General features: G+C 39.3%; 1 protein-coding gene across 1 annotated transcript; it reads right to left on the bottom strand.

The window, feature by feature from the left end:
• Window positions 1-5,758: 5,758 nt before the first annotated feature.
• LDLR (low density lipoprotein receptor) lies at window positions 5,759-22,557 on the bottom strand. Its single transcript, XM_063449506.1, has 18 exons — window positions 22,364-22,557; window positions 15,878-15,997; window positions 15,604-15,726; window positions 15,072-15,446; window positions 14,757-14,879; window positions 14,394-14,516; window positions 13,950-14,069; window positions 13,026-13,151; window positions 12,704-12,875; window positions 12,357-12,584; window positions 12,108-12,226; window positions 11,684-11,823; window positions 11,110-11,251; window positions 10,319-10,471; window positions 9,884-10,114; window positions 9,535-9,609; window positions 8,634-8,794; window positions 5,759-7,394 (listed from the first exon to the last, which is right to left on the bottom strand). Exons 1-18 carry the CDS (start codon window positions 22,422-22,424, stop codon window positions 7,359-7,361), a joined length of 2,628 nt encoding a protein of 875 aa, XP_063305576.1. The 5' UTR covers window positions 22,425-22,557; the 3' UTR covers window positions 5,759-7,358.
• Between the last annotated feature and the right edge of the window lie 1,893 nt (window positions 22,558-24,450).

Raw genomic sequence — 24,450 nt, 5'->3', positions numbered from 1 at the left:
CAGGCTCGTTTTACTTAGTCATAGTAGAACAATCATGTGGCTTGGTAGGTATGCATACATTTTTATATATATAGGAAGACAAGAAAAATTATGATTATAACGAAAACAAGCTTTGATCAATATGGTTTTAACTAAGGTAGTGTAGCTCGCTTGAGGTGATGTTTTTGTCGCTGCTAATGTTAGACATATAAAGATCTATAGGTCACATAAGTAAAAGTAATTGCTGGCATAAAACAGGTTAAACAATGAAAAACTTCGCTTTACTGGCGTTAACATGGCAAACCGATCTACATTATTCTGGTGTAGTGTAAGCATTTCTTTATAAAGCAGCTGAGTTGGATAGCTGGGGAGGGTACCGCCGGCACTGGGTATGTGTAGGATAGGCGTAATATGTATATGCGTCAGTGGTAGACAGCCTATGTGTGGTGAGATAAGTGGGTATGTTATGCCCTTTATGTACACACAAAAGAGATCAGGAACAAGTTGAGCGCCTATACAATAAGTGTGAGTTGGCAGGCATGGACTTGAATGTACTGATGTGTTTGCAAAAAGAGTAACTAATGCAGTACCATAATGTCCCCTGGGGTCCCCCAGGTTTGGGTCCTTTCTTGGACAAAACGGCAGTTCTGGGCTCAGCCCAACCCCAAGACTGGGAGGTGTGAGTCCCGTGTGTTAGGTATCTTTAGGATTGTATCCAGAAAAAACATTGGGGTTCAGAGGTTGGGTGCTGATTTCAATGCAGGGGCAGGGTATGCTATTTGTGTCTAGGGATGTCATCTCATTTTACGTGTCCGCCAGGTTAAGTGTGTACAGCACGGTCGTCTATGTCGGCAACATTACCGGAGCCGGCTGGCAGGCGGTCCGGGTCTTTTCACCTGTTCATCCGATGCCCAGTCTATGGAGAGGAGTGTAATCGCTTTGCCGCAGACTTGTGTCCTTTGATGCAGTGCTTTTCGGTAGGGCGTGAGGTTGTGCCTCGTGCGGAGACTTAGTGGTGTATCTCCATGTCGCTGAGCAGTTAGTGGGTCTCATCTGTTCAGTGGTCTCGCTTCTAGAGGTGTAAGGCCAAGTGCCAGCGTCCGAGTGGGGTGTCGCCGTTTCCCGCCCGTCTGCTCTCCGACTGGAAGCCATCCTGTGTGCTCGAGGTAAGTAGCTGCCCAGATGGCGCCGGGTTGCTGGTCGGAGCCATGCCGCCATTGACCTCATAATTAGGTGGAGGGACCAGCCTTTAATATGGCTTTTTGTCCACAAGCTGCATAGCTTGGTGAAGAACTCTAGGGTGTTCTCAGGCGGCTTAGTGAGGGTGCATCTTGGCGCAGGGCGCTGTGGTGCCGCCATCTTGATTGGGTCCTCATCGACCCGTGGGGATGTGGTTTTAGTCGCTTTACGGGGGTTATCGTCCCCAGCGAGGACCGGGATGACCCCCGCCGGTCCATAGGGGGGGTAGCAGGGCAGTATTCAACGCTCGCTTGTGATGAAGGCCGTCTCCCTCAGGCCCCAGGCTCCGTGCCGATGTAGGCCGCATGGTCGGGTTGTGTGCCCGTAGTGCATAGAGGTGCATGGCGGGCATCGTTCGAATCCCCGTGGTGTCCTGTATCGGTTTTTAGGCTCCGTGTGTTGCTTGCACGGGTGGCTCAGTCAGGATTGTCGGTTGTTTGCCCGCCGTGGCCAGAGCTCTCAGAGAGCACGTCCGGCCATCTTGGCTGTCAGGCCCCGCCCCCCCCCAACACTTTTTTGCCTTTTTTTTTGTCATATGGTCCTATTGGGCATTATTCCTTATCCCTCAACCCAAACTCTAAAATGGAGAATGACACCAACCGTCATGAGGTCCATAGGGAAGCATTTGATTGGACAAGCCCAAAGAGCATGCGTGCACTCTGATCAGGTAAGGAAAGGGAGGGAATGTTTAAAAAAAAAAATCTAACAGAGGGTATAGGAATGTCAGGAGGACTTTAATGAAAGTGGGATAATTGTGGAATAATTAAGGGACACGGTAGGCGCCCAGACCACTTCAATTAGCTGAAGTGGTCTGGGTACTGTGACCATTTTGCACTTAGTGCTGAAATATAAAACATTGCAGTTCCAGAGAAATTGCAGCTCTAAGTCTGCCTTTTGTGACAGTCTAACAGACAGCCACTAGAGGGCTTCCAGAATCCAAACTGACTTTTGGTACGTTATCTGACGCTGGACGTCCTCAGGGACCTCCAGTGTCAGATTTTCCCCATAGGAAAGCATTGAATAATGCTTTCCTATGGGGAAACCTAATGTGCGCATGGCCATTGCCGCGCATGCGCATTAGGTCTCCCCTGTCGGTGGTGGAGGAGTGTGGGCAGAGCCTGACCCAGCGCCGAGGGACATCGGCGCTGGATTCAGGTAAGTGGCTGAAGGGGTTTTAACCCCTTCAGCGCTGAGGGAGGGGGGCACTCCAAGAGCCTATAGTGCCAGGAACTATAGGATCCCTTTAGAAATGGCTACAACTGGAATTTTGCATTCTTTTAGATCAACAGCATAAAGGATTGGATTTTAAGACTGAACTTGATAGACTTTGGTCTTTTTTCAACCTAGACAGCTATGTAAGTCATGTGTGCCAGAGAAGCAACTAGCCCCAGGCACACAAGTGCACATTTCTCTGGATAAGCCTGACCAAGCACACTCCTACCAGTACTAAAAGAATACTCCTGACCAGTACGAAAAGTGAAAATGGTCACGGTAATTTGAGTACAATTCCTTAGTGTCTCAGAGTTGCTCTACCTGGAGAGGGTCCCATTAGTTTCATTCTATTAGAGCATCCAGATGTTCTTTTCTGGCATTTCATAATAATTAATTCATGAATTCTAAATCTATACTCTGGAGCTGTTGTAATTGACACCCCTGTTTGAATACAAATATTGGGAAGTACACTCCTTTTGGCACATAAAGTGAAGCATACACTTCTAGTTCCTTAATTTTTAAGCTCTGTAAATGATCTCATTCCGCCGTATATTTGGGAACCAGATCTACCCCATAATCTTTAGGTTTGTCAGTATGTTCAGCTGTGGGCACGGAAAGATGTTTTAACAACACATGGTCCCAATTTGCCTCTTTATAACACGTGTCCCGTCATCAGTTTGGTTACATAAAAAACACGCTGATAATTATTCACTAAAGTGAAAATTCTAATTGAATTTTAAATCAAGGCCAAACAAGCTCAACTGGGAGCACTGAATTTCTCTTGCTATTTTGACCTTAAATTTGAAATTCACCTTGAAATCTCACTGAAGGTAATACTGTTACCTTGTGTCATTTGCTGCCAGTTACAGTACAATTTATTCATGTTCTCCCTAACATTGTTATAAGTCTGTATTTCTTACAGTAAGTGGGAGATAAGCTAACAAGAAATGTGTTTGTGGAGGCCGACGTCACCCACAAGTCACTGTAGTCTCATATTGAGGCCTAATCTCTGATAATAGTAAAAGTTAATTTTATGTTACGTGAAGACAATGTTATGTACATTAATTGGGCCCCCCTCTCAAAAAAAGCCTTTAGCCTCTAACCTCAGTCACCATGCTACCAGGATACCAGGTTTGATCAATACTTGAATTGTGAAAGGATTGGCTAACCGTTAGCCTGTTGGTATAATAACCAGATTGTTTGTTTTCTAGATGTAGATAGTCTTAGGTCAGGTTTGTTGGTTAGTCATGGGGTTTTACCCTGTGATGAGTTCAAGGTTATGAATGGCAAAAAAAAAAATTTTTACTAATCACATTTTTGAGGGGATTTTTTTTCTTCAGGGAAATGTTAAAAACAAACGTATGAGTTTATGAATAGTGTGAAGAAGAGTGAAAATACCAAGGAAATGTACAGTCAACAGGGAATTTCTTTTATTCTGCTTATGACTTCGTTCCAGTCCTGCCTTAACTTTGCATGTTCCTGCTGTTTGACCCATCATACCTAGAGCCTTGATTTGTTAGGCTTCCAACTAATATACATACAGAAGTCACCATTAAAAAGTATATGGATTTTTTTGTAGATAACTCATTTGGAAACCTTTCTAGCAGTGTTGAATCATTTGGGAAGCATATTAAAATCAAGCCCATGGTTTCTTTAGAAAACATTCAGCTTAGCATTTATTAGAAGTATGAGATCCACAGGTAGCACATACGAATAGGGTACGTCAGTACGTGTGGATAGATTGCGGTTTGTGGGTACCTAAACATTCACAGGAGAATTCTAAGCACCATAATCACTATAGCACACTGTATTGGTTGTGAATATCCCTTCTTACGGTTGGACTTTTTCCTGGGGTCCGCCAGGCAACGGTCTCCCTATCTCCCCTGCAACTCTGAGAGAGCTGGGAATGGGAGTTAAGCCCTGTGTTACAGAGTTTAGTTCTTTGGATGAGCACAATAAGTGGTCTGTGTGTGAGCCAGCTCTGCACAACTGGCTCACTCGACTGGCATTCTGGAGTCTAAGAGGAGGTGGGGACTCCAAGAAAGAAGTCAAACCAGTCTAAAACTGTTTGACTACTTACAATCGGGAGAGTCAGGGCACTTCTGGTAACATAACCACAACAGTGTGCTGTAATGGTTAAGGTACTTTGAGTGTTCCTTTAAAATTTGTAAAGGTACACTTATAAAAATAAGATATTGGGGTATAAGAGATACAGTATCCTTTGATGTACAATCCTTAGAGTGTTTGGATGCCGTCTCCCCATTTTTATCACCAAAATCTCCCCCCCATTCAGTCACTTAGGTATTTCTAGTACCGTAGTTGCTATTTATCTACATGTGCGATTAATATTTATTTATTTCAATGAGGACTTTTTACATTGTGTAAAAATGCCTATTCTCCATTACTCACTGGGAACAAATTGAAGATCAGGGTTTTACAGACATAAATGAGCAAGTTTCTGGTTTAACTAAAAGTAGAAAAACAGAATCCAGGTGAAATTTCTATTGTCTCACTTTTAACGAGTCCTGCACTGAGAAAAAGGGCTGTCCAAAAAGTAGCGACTTAAGTCACTAAAAATAAATACATTTTAAAAGCAGTGTATTTTTTAAATATAGACTTTTAACGTTAAATATTGTATTGTATGAGCAAACAAGGAATCCCTTTTACATTTTGATATACACCAAGCACTGTCTGAGCCTGTCCTGATAATCTGCAGACAGGAGGTCTCTGTATATTATATATAAACCCAGCACTGTCTGAGCCTGTCCCGATAATCTGCAGCCAGGAGGTCTCTGTATATTAGATATAAACCCAGCACTGTCTGAGCCTGCCCTGATAATCTGCAGACAGGAGGTCTCTGTATATTATATATACACTCAGCACTGTCTGAGCCTGTCCTGATAATCTGCAGACAGGAGGTCTTTGTATATTAGATATAAACCCAGCACTGTCTGAGCCTGCCCTGATAATCTGCAGACAGGAGGTCTTTGTATATTAGATATAAACCCAGCACTGTCTGAGCCTGCCCTGATAATCTGCAGACAGGAGGTCTTTGTATATTAGATATAAACCCAGCACTGTCTGAGCCTGCCCTGATAATCTGCAGACAGGAGGTCTTTGTATATTAGATATAAACCCAGCACTGTCTGAGCCTGTCCTGATAATCTGCAGCAAGGATGGCTCTGTATATTAGATATAAACCCAGGATTTGTCTGATTAGGTCCCTGATATTTTGTTGTATTATGTACTACCCCAAGTGGTTTGATCCAGGTTCAATAAAAATACCAGTACCACATAAATCCAGTTATTAAAATAAGCACACAGAATATATTCTGAAATAAATAAATTATATATTAAACTTTCCCAAAATGAACATAAAAGTACATACAGCAAAAAAATATAAACATGTGCAAGTATAACTGTACAGATACAAATATATATACACCCTTCACATAAAATAGCAATCTTTTCACAGGTTCAGGCAGAGCATTTTGATTCCAATACTGCAGTAAATTACAGATGCTTTCTATGCAGCCAGGATAGAAGATGTAATGTAAGGCTTTCCACAGGTTAAAAGAAATCTCACATGCAACCAAGTACAATCGAAAGATACGGCATGTAAAAACAGGATATTAAATTAGCACCACTTCCATATTAAGGCAGCAGTAGTCTACCCATGGGTGCGTTTAAACTACTAAGCACTAAAAGTTTTGCAAGAAACGCACTGGAAATCACGGGGTTAACCATTTGTTTGCGGTTCTTTGGATTACAGCATCATTTTTGCATTCCTGATAAAAACTGATTGCACATTGACCGTCTGATAGTAGAAAGCAAGAAGCTAGCAGATTCACCAACTGCAGTTGAACTTCAACAACCAATTCCTGTATTCGTTGGCTTGCAAACATGGAAATGGTATTGTAACAGCAGCGGTTGAAAGAGTGCAATTCAGAAGAAAACTCACAAATTTTTATATATTCCAAATGCCGGTTTGCACCATCATATCCTGCTAAAATATACAGGCTGATGAGAAGAAGAAAAAAATTCCACAGCCCATCATACACACAGTCAAACCAATCTATACATAACCAATTAAACAAAAGTGCAGACAGAGGGCGGGTGTTGGCAAATTGGAGGTAAAACAACAGTTGCAGAAGAGGCACTTGTTGGTCTTTGATGGCCATTTGTGGCTTGCTACATATTGTCAGGAAGAATAAACTTCTTACAATGGCTGTAACTCCGATCCTGAGCATACTCCCAGAGATTAATCACGACCCTGAGATGTCGATATCCACAGTTCAACATGTTCTGCACACGTAGCTGATAGTCACCATCCAGTTTGAATGTTTAGCTTTTTAGTGTTTAAGTACTTTGTGCTTTTAACTCAACCCCTCCCCCCCAAAACAAAAAACAGACAACACTAACATAGTTGCAAAAACATAAAACCAACCCCCCCCAGAAGGATTGTTTTCTCAAGTTCTTCATGGTCCCGCAGTGCTTTGCAATATTATAGTTTTCCAACATTTGTTCACTCTCAGAGTCCTTTGCAAGATCTGTTGTGTGTCCTTCATGGATTCATTCTCACAATTGTGCAGAGGAGAGCGGAAAATAATAATATGGCACAACTTCAAAAATTAAATCCATAAATTAGAATAAAGAAGAAAAAAAAAACATAAAAGCAAAGTCTGTAAAATATCAATGAGACGGGGCAACTAGTTCAGTAGAAAGAAAGAAAAAAAAACAGAAAAATACGGTGAGAGGGAAGAAAAAACAAAAACAAAGCTATTTAAATAGAACTGCGAAGACACGGCACGTTGGTGTGGACGGACATGTATGTAGAATTTGATTTTCTATATTCATTGTAGTCATTGCCCCCGATCTAGAACTGAGCAGCAGAGTTTGGCGATAGGCACAAAATGGGTAACAGTTCTTCAAGCGATATCATCTTCTAATCTCACCATCTGCCTCTGTAAATGCAGAATTAGTTTGTTAGTGCCTGGTAGCCACTCTAGTACAGTCATCAGCATAATATATGTTGGTACCAATACTACAGAGAATACTAAAAAGACAAAACTTCTTTTATGTGTGTATTTCTAAAAACAAGACAATAACAGGTGTATCAATCGAGCAAAGTGCTTTATGTTGTATTCTTAGCACGATTTGCAAACTTTGGCTGGTGTACAGTCCTAAGTTGCCGACAAATGCTGAAGCCTTGAATCAGGTATAGATGCTAATCTTCCTTCTAACAGGTTCTGTTACTTCCTGGTTTGGTTAGTTCAGTGGAGCTAAACTCAAGAGGCAGCAATTGTCCAGAACACCTGCCTTGCAAAGACTTCTCATTGAGCTGCATTGGGAAGTCTGTGATTGGTCAGTTACAGAAAGTCTGGGCGGGGTTAAAAGGTGAGACAAGAGATTCTACAAACGGTTTTTAGATATACTCCCAATGAAAAAAAAACGAAAAAAAAAAAAAAAACACAGTTAGATACAAGCATATTTTCATTGGTGCTATATCTACTTAACCGTTTTTTTGTTGTTGTTTTTTGGGGGCAGTGGAGTACTCCTTTAAAGCAGTTTATAGTAAACATACTCTCGCACTACTTTCATCTGTAATAACATGACTCTGGATCAAGATTTAGAAGATCAGATCTGTACAGATTTGACCACGGTAAGAATTTTATTCCCACAATTTAAGAGGTCTATATTGTTGGCTGCTCTACAAATAACAGTACTCAAGACAGAGTTTAAACAAACACTCTCTGATGACTTTTGTCCAATGAAATGCTTCTCAGAGAAGCAATGGGGACATATATTCACAACTGAGAAGCATTGCACACATCCAGCAACAACATTTGCATTCTGTCACAGATGGTACATTTTATTAAATTCTTGAATCTATTTTAGTCAGAAGCCTTTGTGTCTGATTGACAGCTATTAGAGGTGCAAAATATAAAAAGTGCAATTTATAATCTGCATGGTTTTCAGCTGCGAAGCTGTGAGGGGCACAAAAATCAGATGCTTTTGGTGCCTAAGCTGTCCTTTTTCACCCAACATATGAGTAGTTCTTAAAAGGACAAAACGTATTGTTTTGCATTCACCAGAGTGTGATATTGTGCATGTACTATTTAGTAAGCCTTGTCAGATCTATTCATCGCTGTAGGTTTGTTTTTTTAATAGAGTAGATTGTTCTAGTTTGGATTGTGATTTACCGATGGGTAGCTGTATCCGCCTTGGCTTCGTCCTATGTGGATCTCATCTTCTTCTGTAGTTTTCTGATACACAGGATTGTCAAAGTTGATGCTGTTGGTGTTTTTCAGTCTCCAGTTTTTCCACAAGAGGTAGCCACCAAAAGATATTAAACAAAGCAGCACTGGAGAAAAGAAACAAAAACAGAAAGATAAAGAGGATGTTAATTATTTTTTTTATTTTTTTTTAAATGATTATGGCAGTTTACATAATTGAATGCATTCTGTCTGAATGGTGAGCAATATTTAGTTCTGCAAAGTTTGTTCTCTCTGCCATGAGAAACTGTCCTTTTGCACCATCATACTACCCCTGGGGCAGACAACATTTGGCACTCCAGATGTTGTGAACTACATCTTCCTTGATGCTTTGCCAGCATTGTGGCTTAAGAGCATTATGGGAGATGTAGTCCACAACAGCTGGTGTGCCAAATGTTGCCTGCCCCTGTATCCATATGTATGCCTTTTGAAATCAGATTAAGTCTGTTTTATTTTTTTTATTTTTTAAGAATAGGAAAATTAAATTTAAAAAAGGTAAGCAAGCAGGCACCAAAGGACCCGAACCAATGCAAGTATGCAGTTTCCCATTGAGCATTTTTCCATCACAAATATAATAATTTGTGACAAAATAAACACATGGGGGTTGAGCTAAATCATATCAACCAGGCCTAAATACAAAAATTGTGAACTACTGTAAGATTGCATCCACCTGGCCACAAATGCCATATGAAACAGGCATAAATAGACTTCTGTATTGGATACAAGAATGCCTTCAACAGATTCAGTTAGCCATGCTTCAAAGGCTTCACAAACAAACAAACAAACAGAGATGTTGCCAGAGTAACAATGTTTCTTCTATACAACTTACCAATTGGTAGCACAATATAGAGAGCCGTGGGACCAGAGTGGGAATTTGTAGTATCCGCAACAAGCACATCCCGATCTACAAAAATAAAATTGAGAGAGGGTGTTACATGGCAGCTCTCTGGCTTTTATGGGACATAAGCAATACGTTTGTGTTATTGAAATAAAAACAAAGTAGTCTTCATCACATAATCCCCTCTACATATACCCATCTCCCCAGTGTAGCAAGAATTGCAAAAATTAATTGCAAAATTGTCCAGTGTAAATTTAGCTACCATTCTGCCTTTACTATAAAAGCTTGAAGATGCAATTATTAAAAAGGAGATAGGAGAGAGAGTAAATGGTGAAAGTACCTTTGTTTTCTTGTGTTTGAAACGCCTGTGTAGTGAAGTCCAAGGATTTCGCTGTGGTTCTAGCAGCAGCTGTGGTGGTGGAGATTGTGGTAGCGGTTGAAGCTGTTGCAAGTTTTGGCTGTGGTTCAGTTTTTGGGAGCCTATTTGTAATCTTTGCAAGGGTAGTACTCCTCATTGCGGTGGTGGTAATAGGTGGTGATGTAGATTGCGATACTTCTGTAGTACTAGATGCTGGAAAGCAAAGAAGACATGTTAGGAGCCTTGATCATTTTTACTTTTGGGATAAACTAGGACTTTTATTACTCTGATTTTCTCAACACATTTGCACGGTTCTGTACAGGCTGCATGTCAAGCTCATGCAATGACAATGAAAGGATCTATTCACACCCAAACGCCTCCTGTGGCCATTCGTGGTATTACAAAAACCCAACGTACCTGTCACACAACTTCTCATGTCGGGCCCAAGTTGCAAGTGATCAGGACAGGCACATGTGAATTTTGGGGAGCGGGCACTGATTTGAGGGGCTGGTAGGCACAAATGCTCACAGCCACCATTTTCAAGATGGTAGATTTCACACCAGTTTTGAGCTGTAATCAAGAGTGTAGATAAAAATAAAAAGTTTAATAAATGCACAAAAACAAACAAAACCCAAAAAAATTACTAAAGTAAATACAAAACACAAACCTATAAAAACTGTTATTTTCTGTTATGTCATACATTCTGCAGTGAGCTCAATGCAATCCCATTGTATTCAGAGAAATTATGCAAATATTACTCCCCATCACATATCTCAATATAACCTATAGATTGTGTTCGTACCTACAATCTAGGGAAACTTGCGGACTCCTTTATGTCCTCCTCAACAACAATGTACAGTAACCTAGACCTGGTTTAATCAATAGGCAGCCCTCAATCTATTGAGGAACTTCAACCCTTAATAGCTGCCAAGACATCATAGGGATTGTAGCCTCTGGACATTCTGAGAGTTACACTTTTTGACTTCTGTTGTTCTGGAGCCAGAGAGCCAGATCTAGCATGCAAACCCATTTAGTGGAATAGTTCTCAAATAACCCTGAATTGCATCGGTTTTATCAGTATCCCTATTGCTGGTTCCTTACGGCTGGTTTTAAACCACTAACCTAGAATTCATAAGAACCTTTCTTTCTCTGAAATGTAACAGATTAGATATAGATATAACATGGAAACACGGAATTGTCATTCATACCTTTTGGCTGTCTCAGGTTATGGTACAAGACAATATCATCTGGAGATTGAAGATCTTCAGCAACTTTAACAATGTTCTCTCCTGTGAGTCTGTTGGCACTGAATATTGCTAGTTTCTCATTGTCTGTCCAGAAAACAAGGTCCTGAAAAATACACACAAAGCATTATTACATAGGTAGATAATGCTGACCCAAAATTACTGTTAATATTTGATCCAGTCTTGAAGATAACAAAATATCAGACTAAAAAGATAGTTGGAGCAAATATTGACAGACAGAAAAAAAAAAAACAGTGATTTGGGTCAAGGGCTTGTGAAGTCCTGTACCAGGTGTAAGTTTGATGCAATTTTTAAAAGTAAATAAGAAAATCCTACTCAAAATAGAGCAACTATTGCATGTGAACCTTCATGTGGTATAAAATAAAATACATTCTTATTGTACATGGATTTTGTGTGCTTGTCTTTGTTTCTTGGTGTAAATATAAAGTCAGTTAGTACTATTAGCAAAATATTCCTGCTAATTTTCAGTCTTCACGGACCAGGAATAACAGGGACAATGTTTTAATGTAAAACTTACTTCAAAGATCGTAAGGGAGAAAGGATGAGCCAAGTGCTCTTCGTCCACTAAAACAGTATGTCGGTTGTCTCCGGTAACATCGATACTGGACAGTGAGTGAAGCTTCGAATCCACCCAGTATAGTCTTTGACTCATAAAGTCTGAATAAAAAAAAAAAAAATACAATAGTATAAAAAAATAAACTAAAAAAAAGTGGGGGGTTAAAGAAAACAATTACCATAAAGAATCACACATTGTCCATATGGTGGCATACAGATAAGGTATAACCTAAAAAAGGTATTTTTAACCATTATAGAAAACTGTGCCCCACGGAATTTTATAACTGGGTGCAGCTCAGACATACGTAATGAAAAATACGAAAATGAGAGATGGATGAAGAAGTGAATCAGGATGCATAAGAAGAACATATTCTGAGAAAACTCACCCAGAGTGATACCATTGGGCCATTCGATTCCATCCGTGACCAGAGTTTGCCTGTCTGCACCATTCAAACCTCCTTTTTCAATCTTAGCAGGCAGACCCCAGTCTGTCCAGTACATGAAACTGAAATGGCAAAAGGAGAGGATAGTCATTAAAACAGATGTTCAACAAAGTCAACATTTTACAGTGTATGGTCTTCTGAGTAAGAGTGTAAGCTCTAAGGTCTGTCATGTTGGGTTGACATCACACTTACCCTTGTGAAGGATCCACCACAATGTCCCGAGGTTTGCCCAGATCCTCCTTGAAGAGAGTTTTCCGCTTAGATCCTTCTGTGTTGGCCACCGAAATAGTGCTAAAGGCAGAGTCCGTCCAGTAGATATTGCCATGGATCCAATCAACTGCAATCCCTTCAGGAGTTTTTATTTCATTGCCAATTACTGTTGCATGGTGGGAAATGTTGTGGGCTTTGTCCATTAAAGCACTGCTCGAAAGATGGAGGAGGGTGGAGGATCAGTTTGTTGAACAGAAACAAGAGTATATTCTGGAATTTCCTTGTGTGGAAAGGTTGACTGTTTGTGAATGAACTAAGTTTCACATTACCTGTAAATCTTCTTCTGACTCAGGTCAGACCAGTAGATTTTTTTGCTGTCTATTTCCATGTCTAAAGCCACCACGTTCTTCAGATGTGGAATGAAGCTTGAGTACTCGCTCTTGTCCAAGGTCATCTTCCTAACCTCATGGCGGTTAGTAAAGAAAAGATAGGCTATGTTTCCTATATAGAAAAATAAAAGAGAGAAGAAGACAGAAAGAGATAAGACATCAAGGATGTAATGTAGTTCCTGCGAAAAGGACATATGAAGCACATGGAAAAAAGGTTATTAAGACCTTTTCGCATGTATTATAAGGAACACACTCCACCTACCAATGGCTTTGCAGGATCTAGTCATAAGATCCATCTGATACCCCTCTTTACATTCACACTTGAAGCTGCCCTCCAAATTGATGCAGATTTGGCTGCACGTGTCAGGGATTTCACATTCATTGATATCTGAGTAGAAAATCAGAAAATGAGACACTTATTATTAAAGGCATTTACATAGAGGCAACATATTTTGCAGCACTTTAGTAAATTAATGTGGGGATATAAATAGAAAAAAAAATTACAAATATTAAAAGGAAACAAGAGGTTATGGAGGATCCTGCTCATACAGTCTAGATGCATTAAACCACATTCACTTGCTACACAGAATCCAAACAGAAAAGGAAAAGAACACACAACACAATGATTTTTCTAGGCTGGGCAAAACCATTCAGGACCACATTCTAATCAGCCTTGTTTACCCAGTTAAGGAGTCTGACTTTTCACTTTTAAAGGTTGTATTCCAAGGCAAATACGTGTGTGTTTGTTTGTTTGTTGTTTGTTTTTCATTATTTTAATAAATGGGTAAAGGTGGTTGTCTTATTTAACATTTCATATATAGCGATCTTATTCAGAGCACTTTGCAAACTATGCAAAAATAACATTGGTGAATATATAAATAGGGAGAAATATTTAGACACTATAACGAAAGGAGAAAGGCCATAAGCTTGCAATCTTTAGGGGAAATTTACACAAAGGTTGTAAGGAGAAAATTAAACTGAAGTAAGAGAATTGTATCCACAATTGTGCCAATATAAGGAGTACTTTCTAACAATCATTATACCGTACACAGTTAGTAGAATGAAGGTATAAACAGCCAGGATCATTGAAATACGGGAATGTCTGTATTTCTAGTACAAACTAAACCCTTAAAATTAGCCTGGTGAAATAGATCTGAATACAACATATTCCTATACTATCAATTACCTTCACAGCGCCTTCCATTCACCAGTCTGTAACCATCAGGACACATACACTCATAGCCAATATTTAGGTCCTTGCAGATATGAGAACAGCCTCCCTTGTTCTTTAAGCACTCATTTTCATCTGGGGAGAAAGATAACCAGAATTAATACAGAATAATGCTTTACGGCATAAATTTGGTTTCTTAAAAGGTTTGAATCAGGTTTCCACTACTAGTCACCAGGGGCAATGTGTCCCGAAAATTTGCTATACCAAAAAACACAAATGAGCCCCATATAAATGTTAAACTTTGTAAAATGTTCCTTCCCCAAGGCAAGACAACTAAGGGTCAATTATTTGGGGGATAGGCATAAAACAGGTTATGGATGTATTGTATTCATTTAGTAGGGGCCAACCATAAGACATTATGAGAACAAGGCCTAATTATAGAAGACAAAAAATACTCACTGCACTCTTTAACAGGTTCATCTGAATAGTCTCGGCAGTCTCTCTTCCCATCACAGGTTCTCTCTATAGAGATGCACTCCCCACTGCGGCACTGGAATTTGTTGGGGCCTTCACATTTTGTCACTAAATGAATGAAAAAAAAAAAAAAAAAAAAAAAGTTTAAATGGGTGCATAGTGCGTTACTCATAGACATAGGATCATAGCTTAGCAATGTTCTATGGGTGCAGCAGGTGAAAGCTTGTCCGTAAAGCAATGGGAGATGAGATCTTTATCTTAAGGGAACAAGAGATTCTATGTCTAAGGGTGCAGGAGGTACCTTGATGACACAATTATGAACCTTTTTTCTCTCAGTCCAATACTCACCATTCACACAGCCCCGCTCATCGCTCAGATCTTTGCAGTCATATTCCTTGTCACACTGGCGGTTCCCATGAATACACTGCCCATTGTCACACTGAAATTCATCTGGACGGCAGGTGGGTTTGACTGGAAGAAAGACAGGAATCACGATAAGCTTCATTAACAGAAAATCAAGCAGGGTTTCTGTGCATAATTCAATTTTTAGCACTTTTGAACAAGAATTATGACCCTCGTGTGAGCAAGGGATCACAGTGAAACACAAGCTCTTGTCACTTTTACTTCCATTTGTTCTCTATATGTGGTTGTTCAGATACTTACTACAATCCATCTCGTCTGATTTATCCTTGCAGTCAAATGCTCCGTCACACTTCCAACTCAGGTGTACGCATTCTCCACTCCCACAGTGAAATTCCAGCTCGCCACATGGTTTTTCAGTCCTTGTGGGTGCCTTCCCATCACAGTTAAGCTCATCTGAGCCATCATCACAGTCAGGGTCTCCATCACAACCCCAAAACTTTGGAATACACATGCCATTGTTGTGGCAACTTATATAGGCTGGACCACATGTGGGTTCTGCACAGGACACTTCATCACTGCCATCCTCACAGTCATGGTCATGGTCACACACATACTCAAGAGAGATGCACTTTCCATTGCTACACCGGAAAAAGTCATCAGGGCAAGTCTTGGCGGCTAACAAAAGAAACAAAAAAGATTATTAGTAACTATGATCATTCATGTTTTATGTAGAATATCACACAATATCGCACTAGCTGTATCTACTCACAGGCAAAATATCTAAAAAAAAAAAAAGAAAAAAAAACATAACTAGTGTCACAAGTAAACTTACGACAATTCTGTTCATCTGAGCCATTTTCACAGTCAGTCTCTCCATCACATTTCCAGGACATAGAAATACAACGATTTAACCGTCCACCACAGCTGAACTGGTCTTCGGTGCACACTATAGACACTGAAGGGAAGGAAAACAGAGCATTAAATGAGTGATAATAAACATCTGAGCATATTTATTAATATATTTTCAGAAAGAGTAAAACATTTTAAAAGAAAGGTGAATATCAGAATGTCACTGAAGAATATTCCGGGATATGAAATTTACTTACTGCAAGCCTCTCCAGACTCATCCGACTCATCGTCACATTCTGGGCTTCCATCACAAACCCATTTGTATGGTATGCATTTCCCATCTGAGCACTTAAACTCGTTTCGATCACATTTACTCACTGTGAGGAAAAATAAATTTAAAAAAAGTGGGTGAACAAAGTTTAAAAAAAAAAAAGATTGTGTAAAGACATTGCCAAGGCCCACTAGAACTAATAACTTCAACTAAGTTACAATCCACTGTTACCTTGTATGTAATGCTTTACCTCCTCCAAAAAATCTCTTACCACCATCACTACCACCACAGACATTAACAGCCAATCACAGGCCCTGCATGTTTGCAGGGCAGCGATAAAAGAAAGTTCATCACATGTCTACAGAAATGCCACACATAAATCTTAAAACAATGTGACTCAAGTAACCAGTCTGATCTCTACATTGAAATACCACCTTAATTTCAGTGCCACGTGAGCAAAGTATGGCAAGGATTAAAATAGCTTTATGAACAAGCAAGGTTAGGAACCCTTCAAAAACATTGAGGGAAGGGAAATATAGCTGTGTTAGTGTGGCCTTGCCATTTTGGATACCAATGCCATAACCCTCAGCCAGCCCTACAGTAGTCTAGGTGTGGTGGGAGGTCACAATAATACATAGATAATGAGCTTGTTGCATGTTATCAGTCATATATAAACGAGCAGTACGAACACGAGATGTCTGATCGCTTGTTATCGGATTGTAATGAATGGAAAATTGAAGAATAAAAAAAAACTAAAAGGAAGGAGATTTCTAGAACATAGAAATGCCTCCAGGAGAGTGATGTTAAGCCTAATAACAAGGATGTCTATGTGACAGAGACAGATCTACAGCAAACCTGACCTTTCCATTCTATACAGATAAAATCTAGAAGTTTAAAGAAGGCCTTCAAAAGGAAACTACTTAACAGAGGGGGAAAAAAAATACAATTTATTATAGCATTCTACTCTCTTTGTAGTGGTGATGGTGCAAAGTGTTTTTAAGTGCAGTCTCCCCAGTTGGTGCATAACCAATTCATAAAATTAGGGTTTTCCCCGTGCTGAGGCTCGGCTAACGCAAAAGAACTTTTGCATTAGTTGTCCAGCTCTGGGTGACGATGATGGGTGGCTCATGGTGGAGGAGGCCAACTACCCATAGATAAATGTTAATTGCGGATTAAACCAAACTGCATTCATTGCCACACGATCATTGTCCAACTGATTTTTTTTTTTACTGCTCCGTTTGAGGAGTGGTTCTATTAGAAAGCAATTCAGTGTACACGAACGCAGGAAGGGAAGTCTCATATTTCAAATGCCAGAGCAGAGTACTCAGCCTGGTTCTAATTCAGTCCCAGTTGGACAAACAGACGCCAAACTTTCTTAAAATGTATGGGTGACACAGGTTTGAGAAAGCCGTCAGATATTTTAATTAACTAACCTATGTATAAAAATTAAAGATACCATCTACTCAACCACACTTGGACAGCAAAGTGAGAAAGTCAAATTCCTCATTAACCAACCCGGATTAGCGAAAGTGCCCAGTTTCTTTCAAAAAAACATCTACTACTAGGTAGTATTAAGGATGCAACATGAACATTTTAGAAGTGTCCCAAACCATAAGGTGCAGTATACATGAAGGAATAAAATTCTAACTTTGAACAGGTTTTTCTGCATTACAGATAATCAAAAGGGGAGAGGCCTAAGCATCAGCTTTATATGATACTTTTTGAATATTTGCAGCTCCCTTAATAACCCCCTTTAAGAATACATGCTTAGATTAAAACGTTATTAACGAGAGAAGATGCGGACGCCTGAACTTTAGCCCAAATATCCAGCAAGAAAACTTTAAAAAAAAATTACCCATCGCGCTTGCGAGTTGGTTCCATATTACACAATCACACATGAGGAGATTTTGCATATAAAAAGAACTACAATTAAATGTATTCATATAGCGCCAACATATTCCACCACGCTGTATGTAAAGAACTAAACATCCTGGTGATTAAGAAATAGATATTTAGCAGCTGAATCAGAAATAATATAAATCTTAAAATTGGAACTTTGACTTACAAATCCATTACAAAAAATTATATATATATATATATATATATATATATATATATATATATATATATATATATATATATATATATATATAAATATAACATAACAATACTTGTTTAACAGATCTATTTTTAAATATAAAAATGTCCTGTTGTGTTGTATGAGCAGAATGTACTGGTCTGTAAACGGGAAAATGATTAGCGATTAGACAACGTCTGCCATAAAGAACATTGAGGTGCCATATAACCCATGATAGTTTATCTTACAGAGCTGAAGGTAAGCAGATAAGACATGGGGAAAAAAAAAAAGATCAAAACATATTAGTATTGATCAATAAACTTCATTATTGTTTGTCAAACAATATGCAATTTTCAAAAGAAAGCAGACTATGGTACTTTCCCCATGAACAGCTATTTAAGCCTTCCTGTAAGAAAGTGTGGACGTCTAACTACCAAGAAATGGCTGTTGGCTTAATTTCTTGTCTAACAAATGTCTGAAGGAGTAACAGTCTAGTAAGAGCAAGTAACATCTAGTTTATTGGTACTAAGGAGTTACTCTTAAGGGGACAAAAGGTAGACCTGGATATCGTTCAGGTATGCAAATAATCGTGGGACTTGTAGCTGTGGTTCTACCTGTATTTCAACTACTGACCAAAACAAGCCCATGGGTCAATGAAGCATGGTGGTGGGCCATAGGTACCAAGCTGAAAGACTCCAGAGCCGTGACAACATGTACACTCTGAATACCGTATACATTTAGCTTGTGAGTAAGAAAGTGCTTATGTCATTTACTGTACTCAAGGCGAACAGAGGGTTTGGCAAGATGTAAAATTATGCCGGTCATTGTTCAAGGTAGCTTCCTGGAATGAGCTCTGAGGAAGTATGTGGGTAGGAGGAGAAGAATCTTCCACCATTTTAGAACACTGTGTATTCTGTGTTGCTTTTTTTTATCCCAAGATGTATCACCATACACCAGTTATTTGTCTTAATAGAAGACGTTATATAGGGGGGGGGGGGGGGGTTGCTTCTGACAAGGTCAGGTTACAAAATTAGAATGAGTCATGTTAAAACTATTGGAAGGAATCAGTTTTTCTACCTAGAGTTAACACACTGATCTACCAGAGAGATTGAAAAAAAGAAAAAAAAAACTATTCCTGACAGTTGTAGGCCTCAGCCTATAGGAAGACAGATAAAGTGGTACTTTTGATGGCCCAGAAGGTTAGCAAGCAAAGAGGAAAGTGTATTTAATCCCAAACTTGTATGGCTTATATGGGATAAATTAGATCCCCAAGGTCTTATCATGAAAATGTTCATTATATTAACTGTCCTAGAACAGCCTCTGGAGGGGTAAATATATTATATATATGGCCCTAAATATATTACTACTCTAGTACCAGTGAGGCCTGACTTTAGGAGAGATCAGTGACTTGCAGACATGGTATTATCGTGTCTAAAGCACATGAAATTAGTTATAAGGAGCTGATACATTATCTAAAAATTCTAAATCACTTTATTGCGATTGTTTGAATCATTAGCCGTATCGGTTGCTGTAAAAGCACCGCGATAATAGTAATCACTTGCTTCTTTGTGTCCTGATGTGATGTCTTCCTGCTAATGGCGTCACCTTTTAGGTTTAAAAAAAATAAATTAAAAAAAATGGCTCAATAAAACAAAAAAATAAAAAAAAGATTACTCAATCCCCACATTTCTGATGGTGGAAATGATTACAACACATTGTACAGAGATATGAAAAGGGCGTATGCTATTAAGTGTTCTAATAGTATAGGCCCTGCAAATACAGTCCATAGCATGGTTTATAAAAACAATATTTTGTATTTTATTTGCTTGCCCCATACAGGATGTTACGTTAGAGGGGAAATTATTACCTGTACATAATGTGCAAATGACGGCTCCCTACTAAGGTAAAACGTGGCTTACTTCTGAATACTTTAGTTTAAATTAGTACAGTTTTAGATTATAAATTGTTGCCTTTTGCTGCCACTGTGTCAAACATGAATTGCGAGTGAGAAACAGTATGAAGGAAACAAAGTTTTGGATTACTAATCCTCCTATTAGACTTCAAATTATGCCACCTTTTTAATTAATTAACCAACTTTCACCAGGGAATACCTCCCCTAAACCTCATCCCCAGCACACAATGCACTGAACTGGCAGACACCAAAACTTGTGTATAGTAACAGGAGTTTAAAAAAAAATGGCTGGCAAGCAGACTCCATTAGAAGAGACACACCCAACTTAGAAATATTAAGAACATCCTGCTTCGGAGACCATGTGTATCCGAAACGTGCCCTCCCCTATAATTAAACATATCAGTGAATTGAAAAATGGCAAAAGCGTCCTATTTTTACTTGCTCCCTTACAGCTGAGGTTGTGCCAGGGTAAATACCACCCGGCAACACAAAACCTGTGCCAACACAACACTGGCACTAGTGGCAAAGGGTGGCCTCACTCTAGGTTTGTAATGGCACCCATGCCAGGGCAATGCTTATGTAAAAAAGTATAATCTGGCACTGGGTTTGGTCATTTATTTTATTAATGGTCAAGAGTAATTAGTAGATAGAAAACTGCTTAGTCTAATGAATTTGTTACTTTGTTACCACATCAGTTTAATAAATGGCTCTAAAATAATACACTGCAGCATGTCACGGGCAGGTCAGCAAAATAAATTAGGAAAAATAATGATTCCATGTAACAATACAAGCAGGGAATGGTTTCTTCTTTAAGATGTGGTAAAAAAAAAAATTAAAAAGTCAAAATATAAACCGGTGAATGTTGGATTTTTAAACAAAACAAATTTGAAGAGGAGAGAAGTTCCACACACTATGTTCGTGGGATAAAATTGAGACTTTACACCAAATCCTGTGTTTTTTATTTATTTATTTTACACATTACAAGTTAATTTTCCCACTTCAACCACAATATTTTCTGCATTATTGTAAAAACTCAGGGCACAGAAACCACATTTACTTCATAAAGTGATTCTATAAGATGAGACTGAGGTGGGGAAAAATAATGGCTTGTGATTTAGGAAAAATCAGTTTTAATTTTAACTTAAACTCCACTTGATTTGAGAAGAATAATAACCAAAATGTACTTCATAACTGGTCAGCAAAGTCGATTTTACGTCACGTTTTTGTTTTTTTATTATAATTTAATGTGTCAATTATATTTTTTTTGCGTTTCGTTCGTGCTGAATGTATGGTATTTTCCATTTTACTCGTTGAGCATCATTTAAAAATTAAAAGCCATATGTCTGCATAGCCCTATCCGGGCGTGTCCTCACACAGGACCCTATGTACGTGCGTTAAACTCTTATCAGCAGGGGCCCACGCCCTGACCCCATCCTTTGATGGAGGAAGCCAGACGTACTTGAACTTGTAAGGAAAGAAGGGGCCGGCCATGGGCTGGCCAGGCCTCTCCCTCACGCCAGAAAACCCAGCCCACAAGCAGGAGGAGTTTTCCCGCCATGCAGCCGAGCTGAGAAACAGTTATAATAGGGCGTGGCCCGCCACTATACGAGGAGAAGGGGAAAAAAAAAAACGTCGCTAAGCCCCGCCCCGTCATTACCCTGATTGGGCAGTGAGGCCGGGGCTCGCGATCGGCCGATTTGACGTCAGCCAATCAGCTTTGGTTCAGGCCGACCCAAGACGGCATATATAAGGGCGGGGCTTGAAGGGGCATGCCGTAGTAGAGGAGGGGAAAGCCGGTTGTAAACGTCAGATCTGCGCTAATTCACCTTACACCCCCCCCTCCCTCCCTCCTAATAACCTGCACCCTGGCAACCTTAACTGAACCCCAGACAGACATAGAAAGGGGGGGGGGGGGCCTTAGTATATCTCCCCCATAGAGCCCCAGTATAGGACATGCACGGAGTCAGAGCACACCACAGCCAGGACTCTCCCACACAACACATTGTGATGAATGAAATCAAACAGTATCAATGCTGCAATGGCAGGCTATGGGGGGGATATCACAATAAATATCAAAATAGTACAATGAGCAGCTGAAAGCAAGGGCTGCTTCTGTGATCATGTATCATTAAAAGGCCAGGCTCTATCCTGTAACAAGCTCTATAAGGCTATATTATACAATGACTGACCCTGCATTCATAAAAAAAAAATAAAAAGAATTATAAGCAAAGTCCAGACTCTAAAATGACTACTTGATATATAACAGACAATGCCAGGCTCTATAATGAAGATAAAATATATAGAACATGATATACTGACTCTGTCAATGTCATTACTATGCAATAAATGCATTTTAAAGAGTCAGCATGCCATGTTATTCCTCACATAGCAAAGTACTAAGCAGCTAAATAAAAACACAAGTAAATTTAAAATTAACTTTAAAAAAAATATCCTTCCTTAATCAATGTGCAAGCATGGCTTACCTGTATCTGCAAGCACATTCTTCAATATAATAAGCAGCACTACTGATGCTGTTAGCCTCATGGTCTTGCTGTGTTGGGTAGAATTAAATCCCAGTGTCTGGGTCCCTTTGGCTCAGCCTGGCAGGTCCTGCACTCACCCAGCTCTGCTCCAAATTGTACACTGATAGGGGGATCCCTGAGTGTGTTTGAATTAATTCACCTTTTTTTTTTCTCCTTTTTTGGGATCACACCAGGAGGTGGGGTTAAAAGTGGTGTGAATGTAAAATTCCTCCCATCCACTCCCTCTGCCCTCCCATTCTGGGAGGATTTACCAACACATGATATGACATCGATGCTGAAGGTCCAACCCTGTGGTTTCTGTGTATAGAGATATTTGTAATAAACACATCCTCCCCATGAGGTTAGAGAAATGTTACCCTTTATCTACACATTGCTTAAATACCTTTACATATGGAGGCTGTGCCTACACTCAGATTACTCCAAATACCAACATACAATGACACATTGCCCCCCCCCCCCTCATAGCCAGTGCAAACAAATATATAAATATATATATATCAATATATTGGAGGTTTCCTGTCCTTAAGTTTCATACACCAGTTTTTAATATTTTTTTTTACTTATTGTTTGTTTAGAATGTTGAAAATGTAGGCGTTAGGCTTCAAAACACAGTGTCAAACACACAGACAGACAAAAATGTGCATGTATTCTGAAAACCAAACCTCTTGCCCAAAACCTCACATATGGTTTTAATGGATTTTAATTTAATTCTTATTATTTTTTTGCTGTTCTGGATGAGTTATTTAGTGGATGACGGTTGTATTTCACCAATCAATAGTGTTATAATGCTGTTAGTAGTTAGCATTACATTAAAATACATTATTCTCACGAACGTAGTTATTCATTAAACAAATTCTACGATTTAGCTATTGTTCCTGCTTGACTATTTCGGCCTGAAACTGCAATATCCCGGTGATTTCCTGTCAATGCCCAGGGTTTTTTTTTTTACTGTAGACAGCTGACAGTAAATTAATTTTCATGTGACTTGATGACTTCTCTAAGGGAATATTCCCATTGAACTCATCAAACGGCGATGATGTGAAAATCCAATAAAAAAAAATTCTTCAACTCAACTATTGTCGCAGCTCGATTATTTTAGCCTGACTTTTGCGTTTTAATTTTTAATTTGCCACAAATCAATGTTTAGTGAATAAACCCCAAATAGTTCAATAGTTTTCCTTGTAAAAAGTAAATAAAAGCAGCATTCGCATAGGTTAGTCCTACGGGATTATACTCGGGCCTTTGCAAAGAAAAAAACTCTAAAATTGACTGTCTTTCCCACATACCCCCTGGTCATAACTGCACAACGTTCATAACATGACACACTTACACACTTGTCAGTATAAAATATCATTTTAAATTATGTATTATTCCCTCAGGCAGTTTTTTTATGTGATGTTACCTATGCAGACCTGACTGTGTTTCGTTACTTGAGTCACATGTAAGATTACTTAGTAACTCGGATAATCAAATCTGCATCTTTATTGATATTGTAGCAGCGGTAACAACAATTGTCGAGGCCTCTCACCTTTACGCAGGAAAGTGAAGTAAAAGTCATGTGCATAACTCTAGGAAAATTATAGTAATTTAATTGAACACGTCATACGTAACACAGAGAACAAAGTACTGCAGCTTTGACGATACAGTTATCCAATGGGGAGATGTAATATTTGCTCCACAAGCGATAAGAATGCACAATTTTGGCAGGGCAATCAGAGGCACAAAACCACCTTGTCCGCCTGCAAGATTTATGGTCCTGGAAACATTCAGCAATGGATCTAAACACTGTAATATGTTTGTGTCCTCCCCTTTAAGATACCTTAGTGATACCTCAGTGACTCATACAGTCCAAAAATGAGGATTTTCAAAGAATGATACATAGGGATGTGTTCTAAATTGAGGAATGGCAATGTATATGCACCACAATGTACATGCAAAGTAATGTTCACTGGCAAACCAACCGTGTATAGTACATATACTGTGTGTAATCTGCTTGTACATGTTCATAAACAGGTGGCACATGCATC

The sequence above is a fragment of the Pelobates fuscus genome, chromosome 3, assembly GCF_036172605.1.
Source record: "Pelobates fuscus isolate aPelFus1 chromosome 3, aPelFus1.pri, whole genome shotgun sequence".
NCBI classification, from domain to species: Eukaryota; Metazoa; Chordata; class Amphibia; order Anura; family Pelobatidae; genus Pelobates; species Pelobates fuscus.
This window is presented reverse-complemented; position numbering and strand designations above follow the sequence as displayed.